We start from the raw sequence: 15,853 nt of genomic DNA on the forward strand, positions 1-15,853 counted from the left end.
TAGAGTCACAGTTATGTGTAAATATCCACTCACATTTAACCCTTTGACACATATCCATGAAAATATGCCACTTGATCTTCGAAATTAGCATAATTTGGCATCTACTGGAAAGCAAAAACAAATTATTGATAGATATAAATTCAGGTGGGGTTGATACGTCTCTGCAAGACGTCAAAAATACTATGGGGTTAATGGCTTTTGATATTTGGTCATTTAAAGAAGCAATTTAACAAAATAACCTTGAATTCATGCAAAAAGAAACTTCTTTCTTAGAATAAATTGGCGAAATTATTGAGTACAAGCTTTTAGATGTAAAAGTTTTTGCATAATTGTGATACAAAATTAAGATAGGTTGAGTTACAACTAAAGGGGGTCACAGCATTGATCCCTGAGGTACCCCTGAAGAGGCAACACAATAAAAAGTTTTATTTTCTCTTAAAACTTTAAACACAAACCCAGTAAAAATGTGTTACACATGATTTGATATTTTTGTTCACTACTAGAGCTTCAAACTTTGTGGGTCTTTAAAAACATTTTTTCCACGCTCTCCTCCCTTAAATTTTCGCACCAATAAGCTTAATAAAAAAGTTTTAAAACTTTCAAGTTTTTTCCTTGACCACTGACGAAGTTTAAGAAGTGAGAACCAGTTCACTGTGTTTGCTAAATAACTAATAAAAGTGTTAAATAACATGATAAGAAACATTTAATCAGAAAAGGTTGTTTTTATCTGATTAAACTCAAATTTAGGATTTTTCTTTTTTTTGTTTGCTTCAGAACTATTAATACCAGAATACTAGATTAGTATTGGTTGAGCTCAAAAGAGTTCTCAGATCTTCTCTGCCTTAGATGCACCACGGAGTTGTAGTTTAAGTCCCTCCTATGTGACATCATTAACCCCGTTCCGAGAAAATCCATCTGGTCATATGACGGTCTTTATCTGTTTTCCTTGATTGTGTCTTCCGATGGTCATGAAGTCCTAAAAATACCCACCTGGATTACTGTAATCCATGGACATGTGTGTGTTATTCACCTATAGCCACCTTCTCCCCCCAGGTGTTAGTTAAGATGAAGTCTAGCTAGAATCTGTAAAGTCCTTCTGTAAAAAAATACAAATTATTATGTCTATCAATACAGTAAATCCGTTTTTTCCATGCTAAATCAGGTTTTAAATCAGCAGATAAGTGGACACCATTTTTTTCCCCTGAGACCCAAAACTTCCAGAAATTCTGTTTTACCTTTATGAAATTTATTTAAGTAATAATGAATATTTTCTGCATTAAAATGTGAAGATGTTCCCTACAAATGTTGTGAGGTTATACTGATTTGATTAAAAATGACAACACAGGACACTAAAATCTTGATCAATCAGAAGCTATAAAAAGAGAAATTGTTAACTTTTTATTTAAAAACAGAAACTGAGCTCCTGACAACTAAAACATGTTGCTTTGAAGAGCGTAAGGCTTTAAAAAGCATATATTCTCATTTCTGATAGAGACAGTTTTAATGATTTCATTTTTCCTAAAAACCAACAAATACTTGTGTTTATGTGCATCATTTGATCGGGTCACTGAACAAATCTTCCATGTACTTCAGGGCTTTAAAACTAAAGGCTTTTTTAAAGGATGGATGTAAATGTGACCCTTTTTTGGCTTAAAATGAGTATTAAAGAGCAGATTTGGAATACCCTCTCTTAAATATTTTTAAAAAAAATGTGAATTTGGGTTTTTTAGATCCACCAGAAGAGTAATGATGCACAGGAGAGATCATTAGAAGTTCTTAACTGCACACAAACTGAGTTATATTGTCTCATCTGTACACAGCTTGCAAAAAAGTGAGTAATTTGAACAGTTGGATTAGTAAAAACATACTTTCAATGACGAGAAGCAATTGAACAACCACTAGAGTAAAAGATGTCTTTCACACCCGATCTAATTTAATGATTGTGTTCTCTTGTGTTACCCAGCTGTCATAACCGGTGTGTGTGAGTGTCACGGCGCAGGACTGCCGGTAATCCACTGGTCGGTGATGCATCTGAGGAAGACAGATGGACAGGGCAGCCTAAATATTGCTGGGCTTGTAAGCTCAGTTTGCAGGCAGTTTTAGCAACCAGGAAGTATCAGGATTGGATGTGTGTGTGTGTGTGTGCGCTTATGTGTGTGTGACCTTGTCTCCTCCCAGTGAGGGATTCTCCATAAAGAGCTTTGATGCCTTCTCTGCATCACTACAGGCTCTAATCACTTGTACCAGCTGTCAGCATGTCCGTCTCCCTCCTGGCTCTCTCTGCTGGCACCACTTAACCCCACATCCTCTGCAGGCCGCCATAATGGACTCTAGCAGAGTCGGAGCTGAAACATGATAAACACGCATCAGCTGCTGATTGCTGAGACGGCTCCTGTTGTTGCTCCTCATAGGAACTATTTATATTTTTCTATGGCGCTTTTAAGTTTCTATAAGTTCTCATGACTCTAAAACTTGGGGTAAATGTTACAAAAGTTACAGTAAAGGTTCTTAAAAATGGGTTAATAGCCACTTTATAGTGGATTACTCTACATTTAAGCAAACATATTTTAAACTGTTTTAAAATATGTAAGTTACCTGCTCTAAAGCTGTTAATTATTTGTGTTTACTGGTTGAGTTTTCTATATTTCGCTGAAACAAACTCTCACTGGTCATCTCTTTTTACGGCCTGATGGTCTTCACTCCTTGTTTTTTTCTTGTTCCATGTTTTTGCTTCGTAACATTCACTTTTAGAAGGTTTGTTCATTTAATTAAGTTCTCGTCTACAAGGCGGTCTTCTCCACTTTGGTGCTTCAAATCACATTTCCTGAGAAACAAAATCTATGTAAATTAAAAAAAAATAAATTAAATCAAAAACACTTCAGGTACTCCTCATAAAAAATCAAAATTCACAAAGAAAATTAATTTGAAAATATTCTTTATCTTGTGAAGGAAAAAAGTGTTCCTGAACAGATTACAGAATAATCTTGAGAAATCAATAAAAGAGCCAAATTCAATTGTTGCATTTAAAAAAACTGTGAACAAACAAATGTTCAGACAATATGAACTATAAGGATGTGGGGAATAAACAAAAAAAAAGTTCTGAGGCATTTAATGTATTTTTTGTTGTGCCTTTTTTGTTTTGTTTTAATTTACTTTTGCAGCCATTTGATGTATTTATGTTACATTACAAAGAAATATATTTGGTTAAAGTAGTTTGATTGGTTTGGTTAAATGGGGCATTTCTGTCTCCTTTAATTTTTACTGTAACATTATGTCATTTATTGCTGCATGCTATAATAAATAAATAAATAAAATGATATACTTTTAGTTCTTCAAAGGAAGAACATCCCAAAATAAGAGCAGTAAAGTTTTGGGTATTAATTTTGCAATGTTTTATTGACCCTTGCAGCCAAATATTAACCTTTTTTTTTTAAAGTTGTCAAAAACACTGGAACCACTTGTATATGGAAGGTTTATGACAAATAAAGCTGTTTAATGTTGCTCATTGAACAAGATATTTTACAGAAAGGTTGTTATAGTCCATCCATTCTTGGAGGGAAATAACAAACACAGATTCCCTCTGGTGCCTCAAAAACCTAGTTGAACCTTTAACCTTTTATTGTTGTATTTGTATGAACTCATGGGATCTAAAATATATGAGAAAATGTAACAAGTGCAACGTTCAGACATTGATCAGGAGCAAAAAAAACACGTCTCGAGCACACTTTTCAATTTATTTTATTTTCCTTCAATTCATCAACTCTTTTATCACAATTACATACATTTCTCATTTTAAAGAAATAGAAAAAAACAGAGCTTAATTTGAAAATACAAATGTTGATTTGGGATTTTAAAATAGCAATATATTGTAAAATTAGTGTGTTAAAGAGGGGAGAAAATCATGTTATCAAATGGTTTCTTTTACAGACAATACTTGCAGGTTTAATAACACATTTGATGCATGTCAGCTCAACAAAGACCGTCTCTTTTTGCTCTGCTCAGAACTCCCACAGAGGGTGTGAAAAGTCCGAACAGGTACAAAAAAAGATCATAAATAGAATTTAGACAGAAAGGATAAAAAGTGCAGATGTTATTTTAAAGAGAATGGGTAAAACTGAACACAAATCGGTCAAAATTTTCTGTAAACTGTATGCAAAATGTCCAAAAAAAAAAGAAAAACTGAGCATCCATATTTTATAAGAAATTGAGTTTTTAATTGTACTCATAAATGATCCAGAATTTGAAGATATTTTCAATAGTGTCTGGATCACTAAACCTGTCAAATAGATATGAAAATATTCAAAAAAAAAGTCTGATCTTTTCGTCGTCCTAATGGAGACCTTAACTGTTCCAGTGCAGGAACAAAGCATTGATTGAAATAAAGAAGAAAAAGAATCTCAATGAGTAAAATGTCCGTAGGGTTTAAAGATTGTCTGCAGAATGACATCACTGGTGGATCTCGTGCAGCTTGACTGCGATCAGATTGCACACAGAGCTTCTCCTGTTCCTCCTTTACACGAACAGGAGCAACCATTGATTTATTGATCGAGGAGATCAACTCGGTGCTTAATAGCCTGTGCATATAGATTTATGTGTTGTGGTCCGACAATCAAAGCAGGACTCGGTTCATTCCTTCAGTGTTTGAGGTGTAAGCTTACATAGAAGTTAAATGTAGTGATCAGTGAAGTGCAGCCGGAGGGTCTTCAAAGGGGGGATGAGAGGAAAGACTCACTAAACTAGTAAAACATTGTCTATGACTAAATGATCAACATTTAAGGAGCGTAAAGCATCCTTCTCCTCCTTTGTTGGTGAAGAGTCGATTGGTTCAAAGCTCTCAAGTCAGTTGTTGGCAAGTCTAGAACCACCGGATCCTTCCAGCACCACCAGAGTGAGTTCTACCATTGCCAAACACCGCAGGAGAGCGTGCTGATCACCGGATCCCTGCAAAACACAAATCCACTGCACAGGCCTCCATTAGATCCCACACATGCAGCCGGTCGCCTCTCTTGTCCCATATTGGCACCACACATGATTGCTCAGACAGCGAGAGAGAACAGCAAAAATGTGCTAGTGCCAAAACGGGCAAAAGAGTTGAGCTGAGTCGGTTCCAGACAGTCGAAACGGCACAAAGACATTGTGGTTCTGTCTCTACTCTGTTTATGGCCCTATGGTAATTCACTGATAGAGTGCTGTGACAGTGAATTCTACCAGTGCCATACACAGAACAGGAGGAGTTGTAGATGCTGGAGGAGAAGGAAAACTGAACTTATGTTCTCTTTGGAGGTCATTTACTTTTTAGATTTGAAAGATTTAATTTAACTAAAACCTGCATCAGAATTCTTTCCATCACACGCCTGAGAGTTCCTTTCTCGGTGTCTGCCTTCCTGAGAGCCAGTGGAACAGGTCTGCGGCTCAGATTGATCCTGGCTGTAGGGAATGATGCGCTAAGTGATTTTTGAGATGCTCCAAATGGGTCCCAAAGCAGGTCTCGTCTTCCAGTTTCCGGGAGAGATCAATAGAGTAAAAAGCTTGTGTGCATGCAGGAGGAGAGGGAGAGCATCCATCAAAAAAACCCTCCTGGAGGTGTTCTGTTGGAGGTTTTTAGGCGCTTACTGGTTCTCGGTTACCACTGCTAATGGAGCCGGACTTTAAGTTTGTCACAGTTTCCCAACAGAATCGACGAAAGGATCAAGAGAGTAAGACTTATTAGAATTCACTGACAGATAAAGTCAAATTTAATATAATAGAGAATGAAAGAATCAGTTCATCCTCTCACATGCAAACAAGCATTCTGGTTTTCTGGATTTACACTTGATTATTATTCTTTAAAAAGCCAAAGATCCTACCTTTTAGTTTATCCCCATGTACAGTTCTCAGTGTACACGTCAAAACGTTTAAAAGAATCCAAAAGTAAAATATGTTTATAAGAGAATATCATCAAATTGTTGTTTTTTCTTCAGTCCTCTGTGAGCAGTTTCTGCTCCGAGCATCGCAGCTTGTTTGGGCAGCACGGACAAGGGATTTTCTAGTGGACAGGTAATTAGTTGGTAAGCATCTTAACCCACTGGCAGTATAGTAATCCACGCTGGCCTCCTCCCTCTCCTTATGTCGCCTCCATACGCAGCTCCACACATTTCCGGTGCGCCTTTTACGCACAAGATGCGCAGTACAGGGCAGACAAGATAGGAGTCCCTGGATTCACATGTTATTTGATTTGAAAAATACCTTTTGCAAATTAATAAAAAATACTTTTTTTAGAGTAATATAATGGAAAGTTTAGTTGTTAAAAGTTCACTTGCCCGAATCCATCTGCTGCATCCTCGCTCTCCTCTTCCTCCTCCAAAAGTTTGGTCCTAACACAGAGGCCTCCTCTGCTCCTGCTTTTATACCGGCATCTTAATGTCTCATTTACCTGCTGTCGGTGATTATTAGACAGATTGCAAGTGGAAAATGATGCATCATCCTTTCAGATCATGTGAATCCGTTGGAGTCGGGTTGGCCGGGCTTGGGTTACGGCTTCTTTCAAAGTTAAGGCTGAAATCCAGCCGCGCTCCCTTTGTCTGCTCCATCCATTATGGAGGAGGCGCAGCCGGTGCGCGCCGTCCTGCTCTTGCTGCTGCTCGGGTTACTCTGACGTTTATTTGGACTTAACGGAAATTATTGCACCATATTAAATCAGTTAAATTCCAGAGAAAACAAAACAAGAAAAATGTATCTTCAATTGAAGCAGATTTCAGTTGGAAAAATCCCTTCAAAACATTTTAAATCAGACTAATTGAAGTAATTTTGGAGGCCATGTGCGTACTGACAGGAACCGTGCAGCCAAATTCAACTGTTTCTTTCTTCTTTTTTTTTTTTTTTTTGGAAACCTGAAGATGTGCAGGCGGTGGTGATGAATATTTCAGTAGATCATTAAAGTCTAGGCCAGAGCCTGTCAGAGCATCAAGAGGGCATCCATCCTGCACTTGATCAGGACGCGCATCCTTCAACCAAATGATCCAGGCTCAACATAAAACTTTGATCATAAATATTATAAATCCAAATGTATTTCGATTGCAGGTTATAAAGTCAAATGTGTGTTAAAATCCAAACAACTATGTCAGTTTTTCTAAAAATGTGCCACCAATGAGAGAACATGAAACTGGAATTTACTGGAATCCAGACTGATTTATGCTCCCTGTAAGTTTTCTGTATTGATAAAACTCTACACTGAAGAGTTACAAACAAATATCTGAATTGTTAACATATAATTTAAACACGGTGTGAAAGACTAATCATGGTTAATATTTATATTCAATACAATCATGTTTAAATGGTTTCTGATGAAGGCAGAAATCCTTTGCAGTTTAAGAGATAAATGCTGCCATCTAGTGGACACAAGTTGACATGTTTTTTGATTAATTTGTCTGAAAGTCAAAATACAAAAAAAAACACATTTAAACTAGATATGTAGCATTACCTGCGATAATGTTAGTGTGAATGCTTTAAGCTAGTGTTGATTAATTAACATTTGATTATTAATTTGATAGCTAAAAATGCTGAAGCTGAAAATGCTGAAGTTGGAAACACTGAAGCCAATAACTAAAATATTAGCTAAATGGCAAATTATCCTGAAAAAAAAAAAACTGAAAAAATAGTTAAACTCCAAAATAGCCTAAAAAACAAAAAAGGAAGCCTAAGTTAGCCAAAACAGCTAGCATGTAGCTAAAATATTAGCCAATTAAAAAAAGAAACCTTCAAACTGAAACAAAAATGCATATTTAAATTGGAAAAAACATGGCAACACAGACATAATGCTTACTTTTTTATTTATTTTTTCAAGTTACAAGGGAAGCACATTTATTGACGGTTCTTTTTCTTTTTTCTTTTTTGGCCTTTAAAAAAATGTGATATCTCGATCTGTATCCTGTATGTGGGCGTAGAATAAAAGATTTTAAAAAAAGACAAATTATAGGCATTGAAAATTGAATATGTGTGCTGCATCTAAAATACACAACAGTGATTCCAGAAAATGAGGAGACTGAACAGCGATTTGCTTTTGTTTGCATCTGAAAACTGTAACATAATGGGAACATAAATGTCATAGAAAAAAAAAGAAAAAGCTAAATTGCATTTTCATCCTCTCCGAATCTGTTTGAAGAAATGCCCTTTTCTGATTCTGATACAACTTTCACAGCTTTCAGCTTGCAAAAAAATCAAACCGATGTTCCATCGCTGAACAATAAACTGTCACAGCTTTGCCAACACATTTATCACTGTAACCAAAAGGGGGAAAAAAAAGCTTTTCCGAATGTCCTCTGAAGGAAAGATCCAGATAGTTTGATTTTCAATAATTTGTACTCTTTACGAATAAATATATGAAGGGAAATTAAATGTACACGTTTGTCATATTTTGGTCCCAAGTTATTTGTTTTTTGGAAAGTAGAGCAAAATAAATTCAATTCTGTTGAGTTGTTCTGAAGAAAAAAAAGAGTTCCTATAATAAAGTCAAGTTTAAATATAAAAGAAGGTCAGAGGAGCAGGGGTGCAAAGAGGATTAGATTCAACGGAATCATCCGACAGCTGATTAAATAAGTCAATTTCCTCATCTTTAGAGATGGTTTTCAAACCTGTGTATTATAGAAGTATTAAACCATACATTATGACAGGACACACCACCCGCAAAGAAACTAACTATCCCTACGCAAGTCAGACACCTATTACAGTTCAACAAAAGCAATAGGCAAAGTAAAGAACGGCGATTCCCACTGAACCCGGCCTGAGAAACGAGCGTCGTCTTCATGCCCACAGCAACACAGCTCTACGAACGCCAACTAAAAACTTCTGTGTCATGCCACGAAACACAAAGATACTCAGAGGATGGCAAACACTTTCCTAAAACGGAGAGGGGGGAGGAGGTGGAGGAAGAGGCTGCTGCCGGAGAGCAAAGGGATCAGGATCATAAACCTCTCTCCTGATTTCTGCTGAGCATCAGAGGCCAGGGCGATGCAGGTTATCCGTGGACGGCGTCCAAGCGTTCGCCTACTCACACACACACACACACACTCTCACACACACTCAAGGGCATTTGTGTGACTTGTCATGGCCGATGGGATCTGATTGTGTGCAATGCTTCTGCAGGATTGCATTGAGAGCGGTCTGTACACTGAACACACGAGTGCATCTAAAGAAAAAAGATTGTAATGGCGGCAGTGTAAAACGATGATGGATCATCATGGTCGAAGAAAACGGCGGAAGGTGACGGCGAGGCAGCGTGGACGGCTCCCCTTTCTTCCTCTGCCGGTGTCACGGTTCAGTCCAGCGTCTGTCAAACGGTGAGAAATCCCTCGGCTAGTGAGGCCATTCTGAAACAAACTGGTTTGTGTGATGAAGAGGAGGGAGACAGGTAGGTCGTGATGAATTCCCCAAAATATGAGATCTTTTTCTCTTTTTTTTTTTTTTTGTTGTCATACTGCAAACCCTTGTGTAGCAATAAAAATCCTTGTTTTGCTGTAAAAAATAGTCTTGTTTAAATATGAATAGAGTACTGAGTTTCTGCTCTTTAGGAAAGGACAGTCTGTTGTGGGGTGAAGGCTGCTCCCCCTTCACTACAACTCCATATCCTGAGCCTCGTCCTCCGAAAAGTCTGACATGGAGCTCTCAGAAGAGGAGTCGCCCCGGCCCTCCTCCTGCTCCTTTAGAGCCTCCTCTGTGGCGTACTTCTGGATGTACTCTGAAAGAGACAGAAAAACCTCCTTCAGGAAAGTTTGAGACAGAGTTCTGAAGAAACAGATCACAACAAACGTTAAACATTTTAATTTCTACAAGCTATAAAAGAGAGGGAGTGCCACCTTTGATCTTGTGTTTGTAGTCTTCTGGCCGGTGCAGGTACATGGCGGCGGCATCCCCATTCAGAGGATCGATGGGATTGGGGTAGGCGAGCAGCTGAGGGAGGAAGGACTCGAAGATGTTGGTGAGGTCTGGATGAGAAAGAAGAAGAAAAATCAGAACAGTTAGCAGATGCAAGGGAAGGTGTATTTACAACATCAGCCACTAGAGGGCCTGATTGCAGGCTAACATTCAAAAACATATTTTAGCAAGTATAATGTTCAAAACAGAACTGTGTTACTTTTACTCAATGTATTTCAAATATATATAAAACACAATGCAACAAAAACAACATACTCTTATATTTAAATGGATGACTGTGGTTATAGTTTCAGTCTAACTCCACATACTGACAGAAACATCCATTTGATGTTGACTGCAGTTTAAAGTTACTAAATCGCCTCTACTTCTGAAAAAGGTTTTTGGATATTAAATAAAAAAACATGTTTTTACCGGCTTTGTGTACAACCTGTGTAAAAAAAAATATCAACTAAATCAAAAAACTAATCCACGGGTCAGCAACCTTTAACAGTTAAAGAGGCTCTTTCTTACTCATATAAACCTAATAGGAGCCGAAAAGTCTTATTTTACCCTTTAGGGGAATTTGACATTGCTTTACACCGTTATTTTATAGTCCATTGCATTAAATTTCTTTTCTTAGCACGAATAAACATAAATATAAAGAGAAAGTAGCCTTTCCTCAAAATGTGAAATTGTTTTTTGTTTTTTTTACTTTTGACAAAATGATTGCATGACTTCCTTTAAGAATATAAGATGTATCATCCCAGTGAAGCTAAAGTGACCCTACAAAGAGTTTTAAACAACACATGGCGTTTTCTTGTTATACCCTACAGGTCTACTTTGGTGAGCAGTCACCTTTTTTTTCCTACTTATTAGTGCTGTTAACCAGAACATAAACTTAATTGGTTAATGATCAAGTAGAAAAAGTAAATACAGAAAATACAATACTTTTTAAAGCATAAGATATGTGATTTAAACTTAGAATAAACTGAGCAATCAGAAGAAAACAGACTTTACCAAAATTTTGTTGAATATTTGAAATCTGTGCATTTTGAAGTGTAGATTGAACAAGTCCTCTTCCTGATGTCGCCACCAATGTAAAAACTTTTATATTACTTCTCATGTAATCTTGATTAATCTAAATTAAATCAATTATAACCAGATATATAGCATTACCTGCAATAATGGTGGTGTGAATCTGTAAAGTGAATCTGGCTGCTGAAGATGCTAGTGCTGTTTGCTGAAAAACTGACGCTGCTAGCTAAAAAAAAAATCTAACATTGATAGCTGACACAACACTGAACCCTACAGCTTGCTAAAATATTTGTTAAATGCCTAATTTTCCTTAAAAAAAACCCTGTAGTTCCCATGTTAGCCAAAATGTTGCTAAAATGTTAGCTAAACTCCAAAATAGCCTAAAACAACCCAGTAAATGCCAAAATGGCCAAAAGAGCTAGAACAATGCTAATATACTGTAACAGCAAAATGACGAAATAGCAAAAAAATTATAATAATTAAAAACTAAAAACAACTGAGTAGATGCCAAATCAGCAAGCATCTTGCTAAAATATAAGCTTCACTCCAAAACAGTCCGAAAAACCTCAGTAGATGTTAAATTAGCCCCAAAATGCTACCATGTCGCTAAAATGTTAGCTAAACTCCAAAATAGCTCAAAAAATCTCAGTGGATGTTAAATTAGCAAAAAACAATTTTCTAAAGTGACGTAAATAAACTGCACATTAATCGAATTGTTAATCACATCGTCTCGATTCCATATTTTGTCGTGCTTTGAGTGTTTTGCCACACCAAGTTACACATTTGACACATATAGAAGAGAGAACTTCTTCCAGATGTCTGTGTTTCATCTTTTAACTAAACAAAGCCGTAAGTGAGCGTGCTTGATGTTCCAGATGCAAATTGAACTCCAGAGTCCTGCTTTAAATTTGCATTCAATGAACCTCAGCGGATCGTTATTAAAGTATTGTAGAGAGCCTTAAGTTGTAGGTCTGTCTCACCTGTCAGCACTGAATCCCTGACCTGAATACACGCAACACTTTTCACTCCAGTGTAAGCCGATTAAACGGAGCAGCTCTGCAGCGCAGAGGTGTAAGCTGCACCCTTTCACTAAGTTTGAGTCGGTTTCACCAAAAGGCCAATAAAAGTTTGTCAGACGATCCTGTGACCTACCATACAGGGCTGTCCACGTCTGGTTGATGACATCTAAACACACCGTCCCTGACCTGAAAAAGGGGAAAAACATGGGAGATGTGTGACGAAAACCCACAGCGACAACTGAGTTGTGCCCAAAGAGTTTCTAATATTGTGAAAATATGCTTAAATCCATTGTAGGTGAGCGACTTTTCCCATAATGCTGACATCTTCCTCACACCCACAACGCAAAAATAAAAGGCAACCACGGAAGTTTTCCTACTTACGCTTCATCGATGTTAGGGTGAAAGATTTTATTCATGAACCCTGGAGGGAAAAAGAATATCTTGTAAAACAACTACACAACAAGAGGACACTTGGGACATTCCTGAGACAACACGACTCTTGAGAACTCCACATTCAACATCTTTGTACCTATTGATGGAGATTTGAAGGGGTATTTATCTGGCAAATCCACCCGAACCTTCCACACGCCCCCTTCGTATGGTGCTAAAAAAATAAGAGTTTACACCATCAGGGAACCAGGATTAAAGACCCACTCCAACGAAAGTCGTAGTTTTGGTGTTTTTAACATGTTCTTGTGGCTTTTTTCTGATGACGGAGGACATAGTTCAAGAAAATAAGCTTAAAATTTCATTTTTGGGTATTTCTTCATACGAATTCTTGTAAACCAGGAGCATTTTTTAAAAAAAAGAGAAAAAAGTTTGTAGTTGGGACACAAAAACTACAATCGGCAGGCCACAAGCTGCGGAGGAGAAGCGCTTTTCTTCATGTGGGTGTGCTCTGAAGCACAGAAGTTTACATTTAAATGTAGACTTTTATTTTAACATGGCCTTTTTAAAGTTATAAGGCCAATGTTGTTATGCATTTCCGAGCGCTAGCAGCTCCAGGCTAACGTAGCTGATCGACGACGAGTGATGACATCATCGAGTGGGAGTAACATCCAGATGTGAAGACACTATTTTTCCGTATCTCCCCGTTCGGAGGGCTAAATGTCGGCTTATGTCCTGGAAAAGGATTGGTTTTGACTAAAAACAGCATAACCAAAATTAAATAACCACTGGGAACGCTTTTACGATGGCAAAAAAGATAATCGGAGTGGATCTTTAAAGAGAAAAGGTCATTTGATTAGTTAAGCTCAAATTGAGAAAACGTCTTTCAACATGATCTCAAATAAACATAAAAATGCGTGTAATTTTTAGAATAAAGGTTTTAGGCTCTTACTTCCAGGTGGTCCGTGAAACTTGACCACAAACTCATTCAGTCCACTCAGGATGGTCACTTCATGTTTGCTCTCAATGCTGATATTCAGTTAAGGCAAACAAGTAAACAAATCAGGAAAAACACATCATGAAATACTTCTTCTCTTGGTACATTTGTTGAGGTTTGTTCTGCAAAGAACACGAGAACACAAACAGTCATTACCTGTCTGAGTGAAAGACGTGGGGTTCATAAATCACCACAGGATGTGGCGACATCAAAAGACAAGAGGCTGAGTCAGCAGTCTGACAGTTGAAAAGGATTTTATCTCAGTGACTGCACCTCTGACACGTGACAGACGGAGGAGGAGGAAAGCCAGACAAGTTTTCTGCACTTTCGTCATCCTTTTGTCAGTCATATCACAGCAATCAATGATGACACAGATGGCAATGACACTTGTGAACAAAGATGTCTTGATTACCTCACAGTGAGTCGATAACCAGAGCATCCAGCAGATTAGATAAAGGCTTAAAAAGCAGAGAAAATGGTGGCAAAGCACTGACAAAACAGACGGGATGAGTGAATGGAAGCTGAGGAAAAGGCTCCTATAAATAAACCTTTTACAGATGTACATTTAGGCTCCTGCCCCCTGAGGGTTATCCAGGAAGGCCCTGTGCTTTTCTTTCAGACAAATGCAAAAAAAAAAAGAAGTGTCATTTTAAAAGAGTGCACTCAAAACTCACATGAATTCTGTTTATTTTAAGTGAATATCCCAAAGGTTTGAATGACATGTAACTCAGACTAAGCTAAACCTCACTTTGCTGCTTTTCTCACATATTCATAAAAGGCTGGTTAAATCACAATAACCTTAAACCTAATGGATTCCATTCTCTGATATTTACATAAGGATAACCTAAACTAATGAACAATGTTTGGGATCTTCTGTCTCACTGGTGTAATCCTGCAGTTTCAGGAACTGGTAGAACAAGATCTACGATAGAAAATAAGCAAAGCTACACATCTGTCGTCTAACGCAGCCTCACCATTAATGTGATGGAGCACGTGAGTTTTTGTATACAATGAGATATTTTTAACTAACACATAAAGAAGTCTGACGGTTAAGTTTATATTAGTGCAGCTCTGTTAATATTCAGTGTGTACGCATCTGCCTGTGCAGGAGATTCTCCCGCTGACAGCAACAAGATGATTCAATCTGTAATGTTCTACAGTTGTCATATAAATAATAATTTTTGACTTTGCTTTTTCTACCAAAAACAAAGCAATGGTCTTTACCATTCTGAAATGGGCTGGACAACACAGCTACCACAAATGCATACGAAAACAGCCACGTTCTGATCCAAATATCACTAAAACAGCCATGTTCTGATCCAAGTATCACTAAAACAGTCATGTTTGGATCCAAATATCACTAAAATAGCCATGTTCTGATTCAAATATCACCAAAATAGCCATGTTCTACACCAAACATCACTAAAATCATCAAGTTCTGATCCAAATATCACTAAAACAGCCATGTTCTAAACCAAGCATCAAACTAAAATAATCAAGTTCTGATCCAAATATCACTAGAACAGTCACTTTTGGATACAAACATCACTAGAAAATTCACATTTGGATACAAATATCACTAGAACAGTAATTTTCTGATCCAAATATCACTACAAAAGCCATGTTTTGATCCAAAAATCACAAAAAAAATCATGTTCTGATCCAAACATCACTAAAACAGCCAAGTTCTGACCCAAACATCGCTAGAATAATCACGTTCTGATCCCAACATCACTAAAACAGCCATGTTCTGATCCAAATATCACTAAAATAGCCATATTCTGAACCAAACATCACTAAAATAATCAAGTTCTGATCCAAACATCACTGAAACAGCCATGTTCTGATCCAAATATCACTAGAACAGTCCTGCTCTTATTCAAACATCACTAGAACAGTCCTGTTGTCATCATTTCTTTTTCAGACAGCATTTGTTCCTACTTACATACACCCACATTTCATAAAAATCAAACAATTTTCAAGGATGATATAGAAGAAAAATGGCTTTAGCAAAAATCCGGGCCTTCTGGTTATAGTGTCGTTTTAGCTACCAGCATACAGCACTCTGTTAGCGACAACAAAAACGTAAAAAGACCCAATCTGAAGAAAATTATTTTTTTAATTCTTTTTTTTAACATGCTCTTATATCATTTTTATAATAATTGAAGACACATAAAAGAATTTAAGCTTAAAACTACACTTGTGAGAAATTCTTTTTGAAAAACATGGTGAATCAGCAGCGCACAAAAAATATCGTTTTGAAAAAGCGCTGTTGTGATGCATTAGCTACAATCGACGGGCCAAAATCTTACTGCTCCGCTGCATTCTGATGCCTCCACTTTCAAATACCTCTTTGTTTTCCCTTTTTTGTTGTGCTGCTAATGTTAGGGGTTAGGGGTTGTAAGCTAGAGTGTAAACACAGGAATGTTGGGAAATAAGTGGAGGGTTACTTCCGGGTTAATAGTCCCGCACACAACTCAGAAACAAGTTTCTGATGCCCCATAGTTTTTTTTTTTTTTTTTTTTTT

At 37.2% G+C, this 15,853-nt stretch overlaps 1 protein-coding gene across 2 annotated transcripts in view; it reads right to left on the bottom strand.

Annotated features, from left to right (window-relative positions):
- Positions 1–7,791: 7,791 nt before the first annotated feature.
- LOC112152904 (ubiquitin-conjugating enzyme E2 H) overlaps positions 7,792–15,853 on the bottom strand; it is a 10,042-nt gene continuing 1,980 nt past the window's right edge. For both annotated transcript variants that reach the window (XM_024282755.2, XM_036212468.1), the window contains 6 exons: positions 13,282–13,358; positions 12,472–12,546; positions 12,324–12,363; positions 12,076–12,128; positions 9,831–9,959; positions 7,792–9,712 (listed from right to left, as the gene is read on the bottom strand). In XM_024282755.2, coding sequence (XP_024138523.1) covers positions 9,588–9,712; positions 9,831–9,959; positions 12,076–12,128; positions 12,324–12,363; positions 12,472–12,546; positions 13,282–13,358 — 499 coding nt within the window. In that variant the 3' untranslated portion in view covers positions 7,792–9,587. The remainder of the gene's footprint in view (positions 9,713–9,830; positions 9,960–12,075; positions 12,129–12,323; positions 12,364–12,471; positions 12,547–13,281; positions 13,359–15,853) is intronic.

Source organism: Oryzias melastigma, linkage group LG6 (assembly GCF_002922805.2).
Source record: "Oryzias melastigma strain HK-1 linkage group LG6, ASM292280v2, whole genome shotgun sequence".
NCBI classification, from domain to species: domain Eukaryota; kingdom Metazoa; phylum Chordata; class Actinopteri; order Beloniformes; family Adrianichthyidae; genus Oryzias; species Oryzias melastigma.